Raw genomic sequence first — 11,974 nt, forward strand, 5'->3', positions numbered from 1 at the left:
CGGGGGTTTAAATGGAGAGAAAATGTTTTGAGAATGATGTACAAATGCGCTTTACACAATCGATGTGTGTATGGATTGAGATAACAGTTGTATGAGCCCCTAATAAAATGTTTAAAAATAAATTTAAAAAAATAAGGAAAAAAAAAAGAGTTGTACAAGCCCCCAATAAAATTATTTAATTATTTTTTTTAAAGTTAGAATCTATAAATAACTTCACAGCTAGGCCAGGTACAGATGGAGTCTTTGTTCATTTCTGACCCCCAACTTAAATTTTCACTCATTAAAAAAAAAAAAAAAGACCATAGGAAAGCATGTTCCAAAGTGTAAATGTACAGTGACAAAAAAGGGAGGGAAAAGATGTTTGGGGCTTTTTTCTTCCTGAAATTCATAATGCTTTCAATATTCTTCATCAGCATCAATGGGGCGTACATTCTTCCCCATGCTTTCTTATTATTTGTCCACTATTCACATGGTGATGGGCTTCGTGGGGGCACAGTTGAACACTCAACACTTGGAAGAGGGAATTAGATGATGGGAATTCCTACCTGGAATCAATGGCAGCAGATGTACAGCTAGTTAATTATGTTAAGGATTGAGAGTGGTCCTGGGTCTTCTGGTCCAGCCCTCACCAGGGAACCTGTGGCCGTCTGCACAGTTGTCGTCGATACACGCCTAAGGAGGAGCTCTTCTGTGGCTCCTGGACACAGGCACCCAAAGGCACCGTCATCCCCGAACTGGTCACATGAAATCTTGAAGGGTGATACAACAACCGTTCACGGGACTAAGCTGACTCAGAAGAGGATGTGAAGTGAAGGTCATTGCTGACATTCTTAGATGGATCTTGGCTGAAAGCAGAGACTACCAGAAAGGGGTTCCCTTGTATTCAATTGACTGTCCAAAGGCATTCAACTGTGTGGATCACGATACTTCAAAGAATGGGAATTCTGGAACACTAATGGTGCTCATGTGGCCCTTGTACCTAGAACAAGAGACAGCCGTTCAAACAGAACAAGGGGCTATTGGATGGCTTGACAACACTGTTTGTCTCTTAGAATTCTACAAGCAGGAAATAGGCCAAAGGAACCACATCTGTGGTCCTCTAAGACAGGTGCTTTCCTTGAAGTCGCTCAGAGATCAGCAGGTGCTAGAAGACTGTGTTAGTCTGGGTCCTTTAGAGAAACAAATCTACAGAAACTCATGTATAAGAGAGAGTTTTATATTAAGGTGACCGGACATCCCGCTTTTGGCAGGACAGTCCGATTTTTAATATTTTTTCTCGCATCCCATGGCATTTTTAAAAAGTCCCTATTTTTGGAAAGAATACACAACAAGCTAGGGTATGTATATGGTTTTCGGCTGCTATGTGGCTATTTCGCCAGGATATGAGTTTTATCAATGGTGTCCCGCTTTACCAATGTTAAAATCTGGTCACCTTATTTTATATAAAGTTTAAGTGTGCATCAAGAAAACATCCCAACCCAGTGCTGCCCAAGTCCACAAGTCCAACATTAACCCATATGTCCGACACCAATCCACAAAGCCCTCCTCCATCTCACAGAACAAACCCAATGATGCCGACTGCAGGAGGAAAGCCGAGTCAGTGAATGTGTAGGCATCTCAGCGCAGGCAGGGGTCTCCTAGGGCTGCATCAGGGTAGGTCCATGTGGCTTCTCCCTGGGGATGTCTTGCAGGAAGTCAGCCTTGCCAGCTGAAGCAGGGAACTGGCTAAGGCAGCTGCACCCTGGTCCGACCATCACAAAGCAAGAGACCCGAGAACTAGAAAGGTGAGGCTCACCGAGCCATTTCTCTCTCTGCCCTTCAACTAACCCCACATGTGTTTATCGGCCAGGTTGGCACAATAAACTAACGAACTCAAAGATGCACAGGAAGCAAGGCTTTCTAGATTCAAATGGCTGGGCCCAGACTTCCAAGTTTCAAAGAGTTGGATATCTGCCTATAGGGCTGCCATTAAAGCGTGCCAGGATGATGGGGCCACCACCCAAAGCTGAGGAGACAGGACCTCGGTGCCCAAGGGGAGGAAGAACAAGAACCTGTCAGGACTAAGAGAATGAGGGTACCACTCAGGGAACAGGGTGACCAAAACAGAGGGAGCAGAGCCATCATCTCAGTGGCCCTGGAAGGAGGAACTGACCCAAGGGCCAAGACACCGACCCCCAGAGTCCAGAGGCCAGGGCCATTGCCCAGATGGTCTCAGAGAACAGAGTTTTTCCAAGCCTTGAAAGACTGGTGCTACGCTGGGATTGGGGCTTGCCTGGGGCCTGTTATCCCTTCCTTTCCTCTGATGTTTGTCCTGTCGGTAAAGGAGATGCCTGCCTTACTGCCTTTTGGAAATTCATAACTTGTGCTCTCGATTTTACAGGTTCTCAGATGAAGATGAATTTTGCCCCAAGATAAATATGCCTAACCTCTCCCCCCTATTGGACTTAGATGATTCACAAGAGGAGATTTGGAACTTAGAACTGAGTTAAGACTTTTGGGGTGCTGTGTGGTGGGGAGAATGTTTTGTATGTTGCAAGGACATGCATAAATGCTGGAGGGCCAAAGATTTGAATGTTTTTGGTTTTTTAATCATTTTATTGGGGGCGCATACAACTCTTATCATAATCCATACATACATCGATTGTGTAAAGCACATTTGTACAATCATTACCCTCATCATTCTCAAAACATTTGCTCTCCACGTAAGCCTCTGGCATCAACTCCTCATTTTTCCCTCTCCCTCCCCGCTTCCCCTCCCTCATGAACCCTTGATAGTTTGTAAATTATTATTTTGTCATCTCTTACACTGCCCGAAGGCTCCTTCAAAGATTTGAATGTTGTGGATTGAGTGGTGGCCTATAAAACATGGGTTGTAAACCCTAACCCTTCTTCCTGGGGTTCTAATCCTACTTGGGACCAGTCCTCTGTGTTATGTTAATGAGGTAGGATTGAGGTGAACTGTATTTTGAGCCAATCTCTTTTGAGATGTGAAAGAGATTAAATGCAAATTAGCAAGCAACTATGGGGGAAGAGAGCTGCCAGACACATGGAGACTGCCCAAGAATGGAAGCTCAGAGATGGGGACTTTCCTCCAGAATCAAGAAAGTCTTTCCCTTGAGTTGGTGTGGGGGGGGGTAGTGCTTGATTCGAATTTCCAGCCTCTTAATCTGTGAGCAAGCACACTTCTATTTGTGAAAGCCATCCGTCCATCGGTGGGATTTCTATGACAGGAGGGCTAGATAACGGAGAGGCTGGAAGAGGCTATGCGTTCCTTAGGGGTGGGGTACCCAACCTTCTTAGTCCCTATCCTGAAGGATTTGGGGGCCCAAAAATCATTTTAAATCTGGAACCACGTAGTCTTTGACAAATCAAAGATGGACGGTTTTGCTGGTTTGTTGTCCATATAATTCTCTTTAAAGAAACAACCACTTAGCTCCTTTATCTGATTGCAATCAGTTCCATAGGCCAAGAGCGATGCCTGCCATCCTGTTCAGCCAGGTTGCTCTCACTATATTGGATTGTAGGCAAATGGAGCCTATTGACTGCATGGGGAGAGCTGATTTGTTCAGAGGGTTTTTGGCAAGGGCCTGCAGGAGCAGTGAATCATTCAGGTGGCTCTCCTAATCCACATCTTCGACACCCACTCGATGTCCTTTCCCCCCGCATTGGGTCTGGGGAAGACGGTGGGCGAAAGATACTGATAGAATGCAACTGTGAGTGGTCGAGACCTGGATTCATTGGGATGCCATCTGGCTGGGTATAAAATTAGTCCTTTGAGAAACAGGGGTGAGGGATTTGACTATCAACAAGAGCCAGGAGTGGAGTACATCTTCTGGACCTGGAGATGCCCTGAGCGTGAATCTCTTGGATTCAGAAGACAACTGTGATGTCAGAGGAGCAGCAGCAGAGCCAGGAGCCAGAGTCTGAAACAGAGTGGGGACTTCCCTGCCACAGAGCAAGTAAAGCTTCTGGGCAGGAGGCTGGCTTGTGGAGTGGGGTGCCTCTGGGCACTTTATTGGGGCAGCGGTGCTCGCTGATCCACGGAGGTGGAGATGGGAGCCTTCAGGCTGAGGATTCCTGGAGCTGAGTTCCCTTTGGACATTAATTCCCAGCCCTGGAAGAACTTTGTAACATGTCCTGGTGAGCAACTGTATCCTGAGTATTTCTCACTTGCATTACAGTTAACTTCCTCAATAAACCCTATGATCGTCAACATTGTCTGCGAGTGCTGTGTCACTATTGCAACAAATATGAGAGGTGAGATATAACAGTTGAACCTGCTAGTTAAGACCTCACAGGGTCCTTGCCACAAGGATGAGTTCTAACCAGGCTCTGCTGCTCCAAGGCCTTCTCCAACATACCTGTCACTGGTTGAAACTGTAAATCACTTCCCAGAGGTTTCTACATTCTCTTCCCGTCCTGCTTAAGAAGTGGCGAACGAGTTCCAGAATCATCTCTCCCTTATAATAACTCGCCATCTATATCCAATATCAATCAAGGCATATTACAAATAGTATCTGTCCCATTTTTTTTTCTTCTTTCACCTAAAGTCTCAAGCTCATTTGGACATTCTTTATCATCTTAGTTGTTCCCAATTTAGAGTGTCACCAACTATGAGCCCACAGTGTGATCCAGACCACCACCTAGTCAACTGTCGACGATGATTTCTCCGTCACCCTCTGCCCGGCCACATGGTTTCGAATTAGGTTTTGTTGTGTCAGCACCTCCATTTCTGGGCATGCCTTCTGAAGCGGTTCGTTCAGGCTCAATTAGTTTGTTGTCAAGGAGCCCTGGTGGCATTATGGGTTGCACGTTGCGCTGTGAACCACAAGGTCAGCAACTCCCAACCACCAGTCCTCTGGGAGACACACGTGTGGTTTTCTACTCCTGTGAAGATCTACAGGCTCCAGAAACGCACAGGGGGCGGTTCTACTCTGTCCTGGGGCGTGGTCGAGAGCCCGAATAGATTCAGTGGCAGTGAGTTTGGGTTTGAAGATGATGCGGTAACAATCCCCAGAGATCAGTGACTCACAATGGGGCAGTGGAAGACACGAAATAACGATAATCTATCATTGATCGAGGATTCACAAGGGTGGAGGGGTGCAGTAGCGAGGGGGCAAAAACAGGATCTGAGACCAGGGGGTCCAGTAGAAATTGTTTTGGAAATGTTGATCGCCACCTATGGACAAGGGTGATGGAGTGTTATAAGATTTGTAAGAGCCCCCCAATCAAAGGATTCATTAAAAAAAAAAAAAAGACCAGTGACTCAGAGGAAGAGCTGCTTGCTGCGTCTCACGGGCTGTGGATGGGCATCGTTTTGCAGGGGGCTGCAGCTCCGCTTCTCATCCTCACCACTCGGGGCTCCAGACTGACGCAGAAGTCTTCATCCAGAAATCCCCGGGCTCTTGGCAAAGGGAAAAAGAGAAGGCGAGCAGGAGGACTGCTGCTAGCGCTGCAAGCTTCTTTGTGGAAGATGTGCCTGAGATTTCTACTCCTATTCCATGGGCCAACGCAAGTCATTCCCACCTAGCCAAACCTGTTATAAATGGGGCAGGAACGCATAATCTCCCCATAGTGGAAGAACTGGTGTGGAAGGAAGGAGGGGAAATGTGTGGACCAATAATACCATCGACCTACAGCGGGGATGTGCCAGAGATTTTGATCACTGAGCCCGTCTGCTCCTCCCTCCATCAGATATGCACACTCAATTGCAGTGTGTGTGCCCTGGGACACCCCTCATAGACCTTGGCTAACCTTTGACTCAAAAGCAGACAATGTATTTGCAAGTCTGTGGGGCCCCACCTGGAGAGCTGACCCACCCAGTCAAATTCCTTTCCTTGGGAATGGGACCCATGAGTGAGTGGGGGCAGCTGAAAGGTTGAGATACAATGTGGATTGGAAAGGCCACACTATTCTCAAGCCCTAGTCTCTGAAAGTTTGGCTGTAAGCAGCCAAGACAGGGCTTAGATGCAGAGTCTGACCTTCGATCACTTTTCCAGAAAAAAGAAAAGGAATAGCCGCCGGTGAAATCCCCACTACCTGGGCCCACGTGACTGTGCCAGACCTACTCCAAACTTGTGATCCTCCTGCTCCAAAGCCTTCCAAGGTGTCTTCATTGCTTAGGGTTGATGTAACAGAAAGCCCACTGATTTGGGGGTGGGGGCTGTGGTAGTTACATAATCTGGTGTCAACTTGAGACTATTAGGAGTGTATGGGGTGGAGTCTAGGCTGTCAATCAGGTTGCAGCTTGATGACCATGGAGGTGCTATGGAGATAAATAGCTCACTGGAGGCCAGATACACACTCTTTTCCTGCTATATATTTCTGTTGACAAGCCACATGGAGACACACTGAAGAACCCAGTGCCCAGGAGCTGGAGGAGCCACATGGCGACCCACGCCAGCGCTGACCTGCTTCCACTGCTACTATAGCCACAACACAAGACTTCCCACCCACTGACCTGTGCTCCTCCATGCTGAAGAGGAATTTATAGATTGATATCGGACATATGGGCTAATATCGGACTTATGGACTTGATCTGGGCTGGGCTGGAATGTTTTCTTAACATACAATGACTATATAAAGCTCTTTCTTAGACACATATGAGTGTCTATGAACTTGGTTCTCTTGTCTACCCGGACTCACACAGGAGCTTAGGCCAACAGAAACTTACTTCCTCACCGTTTAGGAGGTTAGAAATCTGAATTCAGGGCTCAAGGAGAAAGCTCTCTCTGTCCATCTGGGAGACAAATCCTCATCTGAGCTGCTCCGGCCCTCTCTGCAGTGCTTGGAGCTCTGTCTGCTGTCTCTCTTCCTGTTTGTCCTTGCGTGCTTCAGTACCTAATCTGCTCGTTTACGGTTCCTCTAAGATACACAACAAAGGAAGACCTACTCCTACGTGGGATGACTGCACAGGTACAGGGCTTCAGAGTACAAAATATATATTGGAGGGCACACAAGCGAATCCATAGCACATGAATTCCCATGGTCTGAAAAGGAAGCGGGGGCCCCAAGGCCTCGCCTGGCCATCCAACCACCAGCCACCTAGGCCAGGAGAGTCTGGCCAGATGCGGTGCAGGCTTTCGGCAGAAGGCACAGGCTGGAGGGGTCAGCCAGCCGCAGGGATGGGGCGGACCCAAAGGAAATCAAACCCACCTGGGCTGTCCGGTCGATGCCAACACAAAATGGGTGTCAACATTTTCTACCAGATCCCAGGAGGTGCCATGGGTTGTGCAGTTTTACTCCGAGGGCAGAGAGGTAGGGGAGGGGGCAAAGGTGGCGGACAACAGGATTCCGGCAAGAGATGGAAGTTGCCGGAGGGCTGGGCCAGAATTTGCAAAGCCCAGAAGCAGCTTCCCCGCCAACTGTGTGTCCAGACTGTGCTTGGACGCTCCAGGGAATGAGAAGATCTTTCCTGCAGTGTGCGGGGCTTCCTCTGAACCGGGGACGCTGCGCCTCCTGCAGACCCCGGCATCACCCCTGCAGGGGTGAACTCAGTGGCTGGGTACCTGGACTGGCCGCGGCTTCTCCGAAACCTTCCACCAGTCTCTCCAAACTGCTCCAGCCTTCCTGCCTCTTTTGGAGGGTCGGCCACGCCTCCTTGAGATCTGTGGTCCAATCACGTTTGGGTGTTTCCGCAGGGGGGGGGGGTTCTCTCCGAGGCCCGAGTGGACCTCCCCTCGGGTCCTCCCACAGGGCAATAGGGGCGCCCTTCAAGGACGCCTGTAGAGCCACTGCCCCATTGCTTTCCAGCTTCGACCCAGTCCCTCCAGCCGTCAGGCCCATGTGGCCCAGCAGACCCCCTACACCTGCAGGCCAGGGCCACGGGGCAGGGGCCACCCAGCAGGTAGATGGAGCCCAGTGGACCAGTCCCGCCCTCTTAGAGCCCGAGGCACAGCGGTGACCAGACACGTTCTGTTCAGCCCTTTTGTGACTGGCTCACGTCAGGGGGCTACCACACGGGAAGCTCACTACCTGGCCCAGGGGGAGCCTTGGAGATGGGGGAGGGGAGAAGGGCAGTCGGGGTGGGGCAGCAGCGTCAGCAGCCTCAACCTGAGGAATGGAAACTGAAAGGCCCCAACGGGAAGCCGGGCCTGGGGTGGGTGTTGGAGGGGCAGGTGTCCGCGCTGTCTCACTCCAACCATGAAACTCAGGGGCCACACTCCCCGCCAGAAACTCAGCATCGGGCCCCTGCTCGCCCTGAGAGATGTGGTCAGTCCTGGCGCTCAGATGGCCAGGGGCCAGCCTCCTCTTCCTCCGGGCCCTGCTTCAGCCAGCCAACTCCTTAGAGACCAGGTGTCCAGGTCTAGGGTCACTGGCTCTTTCAAACCTTAGAAACGGCAATGCTTTCTTTGCTTCCAGATCACAGAGGCTGGCCATCTCTGCTGCTGCTGCTTAGAAAGGCCCTCCTCATTTCACACACCGCTCCGCCATCGCCCCTTCAACAGGACACACAGTAACTCCGTCCGTCCGTTAATCCTCTTCCTCTTGGCTTCTGGGACACCCAGGGGATCCAGGCTCATCTCCCCTCCTCCACCCATCTGCCCAGCCTCCTTGTTTCAGGGCTAGATAGTCACAGCGGGTCTTTCCCAAAGACAGCCCTGAGCTGAGGGAGCAGAGGCTGCCTGCTGGGGCTCCAGGGCCGAGGCCATCTGACCTGCACCAGCCCCCGGGGGAGGGTCAGGGGAGATCCAGGCTGGGCGCTGGGGCCAGTCCTTCCAGGATCACAAATGCAGTCAGATTTCCAAGCCCGTGGGGATGCTTTTGTCTGGTTTTTAATTTCTTACAAAACCGCGTATCAAAGCCAAAGACAGGACCTTCAGAATCTCCCCAGGCCTACTGGCCTGAGGGTGGGGGTTGGCCCCCATGAAACGGGCAGCTGCCAAGTGCAGAAGGGCCATCTGCTCGTCCCAGTGCTCAGAGGCCAGTGCGGGGAAGGGCATCCAGCAGGAGGCTCTGCCCTGCCCTTCAGCTGCTGGGTGGTGAAGGCGGGACTTAGGCTCCTGCTGCTCCCAGGGCCTGCAGGGAAAGAGAAGGGTCTGCAGATGGGAGACGGCCAGGGATGGGGCAGGGCAGGGGTCAGGCCCACCATGGCTCACCAACTGCAAGATGCTATCCAGTCGCGATGGTGACGCCAATGATGACAGCAAGGATGAGGACGGTGATGGACACGCAGATGGCGATCAGGATCTTCTTCTGTAGGAGAGGAGGGGCTCAGGGCGGCTGGCCGCTTGGGGAGCAGAGGGAACGGGAGGGCCCGGCACTTGGCCACAGAGGGACCAGGCTCACTCACCTTCCGTGCCTTCTTCTGGTTCTCCAAGGCAATGTTGACATGCTTATGCCCACGCTCCACATAGTCCACGGAGCTTAGGATATTCTTCTCCACCCGGTTGATCATCTCCCCCTGCTCAGAGGAGGGGGCGGCTCAGGAGGGCAGGGGCAGCTGGGAGTGGGGCACCTAGTAGTTCCTCGGTCTGCCTACAACGGTCCCAATGTCTAAAGGCTCCTCGTGGTTGGAGAAGCCACGCTAACCAAGAAACCGCCCGCGGAGGCAGGACCAGACCTGGCAAAAGTCCAGACTTGGGAGGGCGGTGCCCAGCCCCTCCTATACCTGCATGGGTCCCTTACCCCTGTTCTCCACACGTCTTCACCTTCTACAGAGAGGGAACCTGGCTCCCCTCACGCATCTGTCTGAACCCACCCATTCTTCTAGGCCAGCGGTTCTCCAACGGTAGGTCTCAACCCCTTTGGGGGTCGAATGACCCTTTCACAGGGGTCGCCGGATTCATCACAGTAGCGAAAGCACAGTGATGAAGTGGCAACGAAAACAATGTTATGGTTGGGGGGTCACCACAGCATGAAGAACTGTATGAAAGGGTCGCGGCAGGAGGAAGGCTGAAAACCGCTGTCCGAGGCCCAGCCCTCAGCTGTGGTGACCCTCCCTTGGGCACTGCCAGCCTCCCTGGTCCTCCCCAGAATGAAATCACTTCCCCAGGACCGACAGCTGCCAAAGGGCATCCTAGACTGGGGCGGGGTCAGTCCTGGGTCAGCTCCTCCAGGACAACAGGGTTGGGAAGCTCACCTCGTCCCACACAACCAGGGCCAGAGGAAGAGCACCTTCCATACCCACGGGCATTGACAGCTATTTAGGTGACAGGCCTTCTAGGGGGTAACTCTGAGCAAACTCTGTGGGTGGGAGAAGAGTCAAAATGGGGTTATAGCTGGGCGGGTTCAGGTTGGGGGGTGGTGAGGGTGCAGGTGGCCCTGTGTGGCAGGGGCGAATGTCCTAGCGGCACACACAATTTGAGGGGCTCTGACAGGCTGTGGCTTCTGGTCTAGGGAAGGGCCACCCTGGGGCCTTGACCAAACTTGGAGGAGACCCAAGCTGTCCGTCATGGAGAGACTAGGAACGGGGGACGCAGACAGTCCTGGCTGGGGGTCCTGAAGGAGCAGGGTCTCGCTTCCAGAGGTGGCGTCCATCGAGAGGGCAGGGCCAAGCCCAGCCAGCTGCCTTGGCTGCCCACCTGCATCTCCACCTCGGTGGACAGGAAAGTGAAGATCTCGTGAAGCTCCCGGATACTGCGCTCCAGCTGCTGGATCTCGCTGTGCCGGGCCGAGATCTCATTGAGGGCCTGCCGGGTCACCTTCGTGTCCTTTAGGATCTGAGGGGCGGGGGACAGGTCACCAGGAGATCAGCCGCCCAGTCCGTTGAGCCCTGTGGGCAGCCCCAGAGCCAGTGCTGGACGACGGATCCAGATAAGCCAACGAGCTCCCTGTTGGGCCTCCACCTTCCCGCTATCCAACAGGGCCTGGGTTCACATTAGCAGCACTCACATTGGACACAAACACCTCGCTCTGCCCGCTGTCCAGCATTTGCTCCAGCTCCTCATCGGACACCATCCCAGCGTTGGCTGTGATGGAAAAGGCCAGGCTGAGTGTGGGGTCAGGTTACCACGGCCCCTCCTCCTCCTCTTCCTCCTTCCCTCCGGGCTGGCCACTGCAACACACTGATCTTCAGCTGCCTCTGAATCCGCTCCACGTTCTTCTCCCGGTACTCAGACTGCATGGAGTTACACTTGTTGATGAGCTCCACGAATTGCTGGGACAGGACCCCGTGCTGAGGGGACAGAACACAGGCTGGGAGCCCAGGCAGGGCGCAGCCTCCCCAAGGGGATGCACAGGCCGGCACTGTCACTAGGTGCCGCCCACGGAAACCCCCTGGAGCTGGCCCTGAAAGGCTTCCCCTTCTCCCTGAGGAAGAGCTAGCGCTCTGGCAAGGCCTTCCCGGGGGTCGGGGTGGGGGGCTCTGTGATCGGGCCCTCCCAACATTGCAAGAACCTCATCCCCAGCCACTGCGAGCTCTGCTGCCAGGGTGACAGCCATCCATCATCCTGGGCAGGGCACATTTACCCCTTGGGCTTGTTTCTGGCCAAGGCTGCGCTTTCCCACACAGGCTTTGAAGGGATCTGTTGGGGAGGCTTGCACCACCTTATTTAAACCGCAATCCGATCTTCTCCCAGCACTTCCAAGCCCGCTTCTCCCCTTCATATGTACAAGGTTCTAAAATAACCTCTCTGTTGACCACAGTGATCGTCTCTCCTCACCAGTGTCATAAACTCTACGAGGGGCGGAATCATGATCTGTTTGGTGCCATCGGCTCAGGGGGATGGCTGTGGAATGTCTGCTGATGGCTGGCTTCTCCTCTCACAAGCTGAAGGCGTCTGACAGCCAGCCAGACACATGGGTCCACAGGCCCACCTAGGCCCTCAGCCTCTCACCCACACCCCACGCAGGACTACAGCGGAAGGACCCACTCTGGACTTCTGTGGAGCTTCTTTGTCCTGTCTGTCTTCCCCTAGGAACCCTGGCGGTGTTGTGGTTATGAGCGGGGCTGAGATCCGCATGGTCGGCAGTTTGAAACCACCAGCAGCTCCTGGGAAGAAAAACTGAGCTTTCTACTCCTGTCTACAGTTAC

At 52.7% G+C, this 11,974-nt stretch overlaps 1 protein-coding gene across 1 annotated transcript in view; it reads right to left on the reverse strand.

Moving 5' to 3' along the window:
• Positions 1-8,758: 8,758 nt before the first annotated feature.
• The window catches only part of STX4 (syntaxin 4), a 5,954-nt gene continuing 2,738 nt past the window's right edge, over positions 8,759-11,974 (reverse strand). Inside the window, exons 6-11 of the mRNA XM_004705645.2 lie at positions 11,008-11,116; positions 10,834-10,910; positions 10,524-10,661; positions 9,293-9,403; positions 9,099-9,195; positions 8,759-9,018 (exon numbers count right to left, since the gene is read on the reverse strand). Of these exons, the coding sequence (XP_004705702.1) occupies positions 9,112-9,195; positions 9,293-9,403; positions 10,524-10,661; positions 10,834-10,910; positions 11,008-11,116 (519 nt within the window). The 3' untranslated portion in view covers positions 8,759-9,018; positions 9,099-9,111. The remainder of the gene's footprint in view (positions 9,019-9,098; positions 9,196-9,292; positions 9,404-10,523; positions 10,662-10,833; positions 10,911-11,007; positions 11,117-11,974) is intronic.

The sequence above is a fragment of the Echinops telfairi genome, unplaced genomic scaffold (genome assembly GCF_000313985.2).
Source record: "Echinops telfairi isolate 266 unplaced genomic scaffold, ASM31398v2 ScPeMD7_5;HRSCAF=22, whole genome shotgun sequence".
NCBI classification, from domain to species: Eukaryota; Metazoa; Chordata; class Mammalia; order Afrosoricida; family Tenrecidae; genus Echinops; species Echinops telfairi.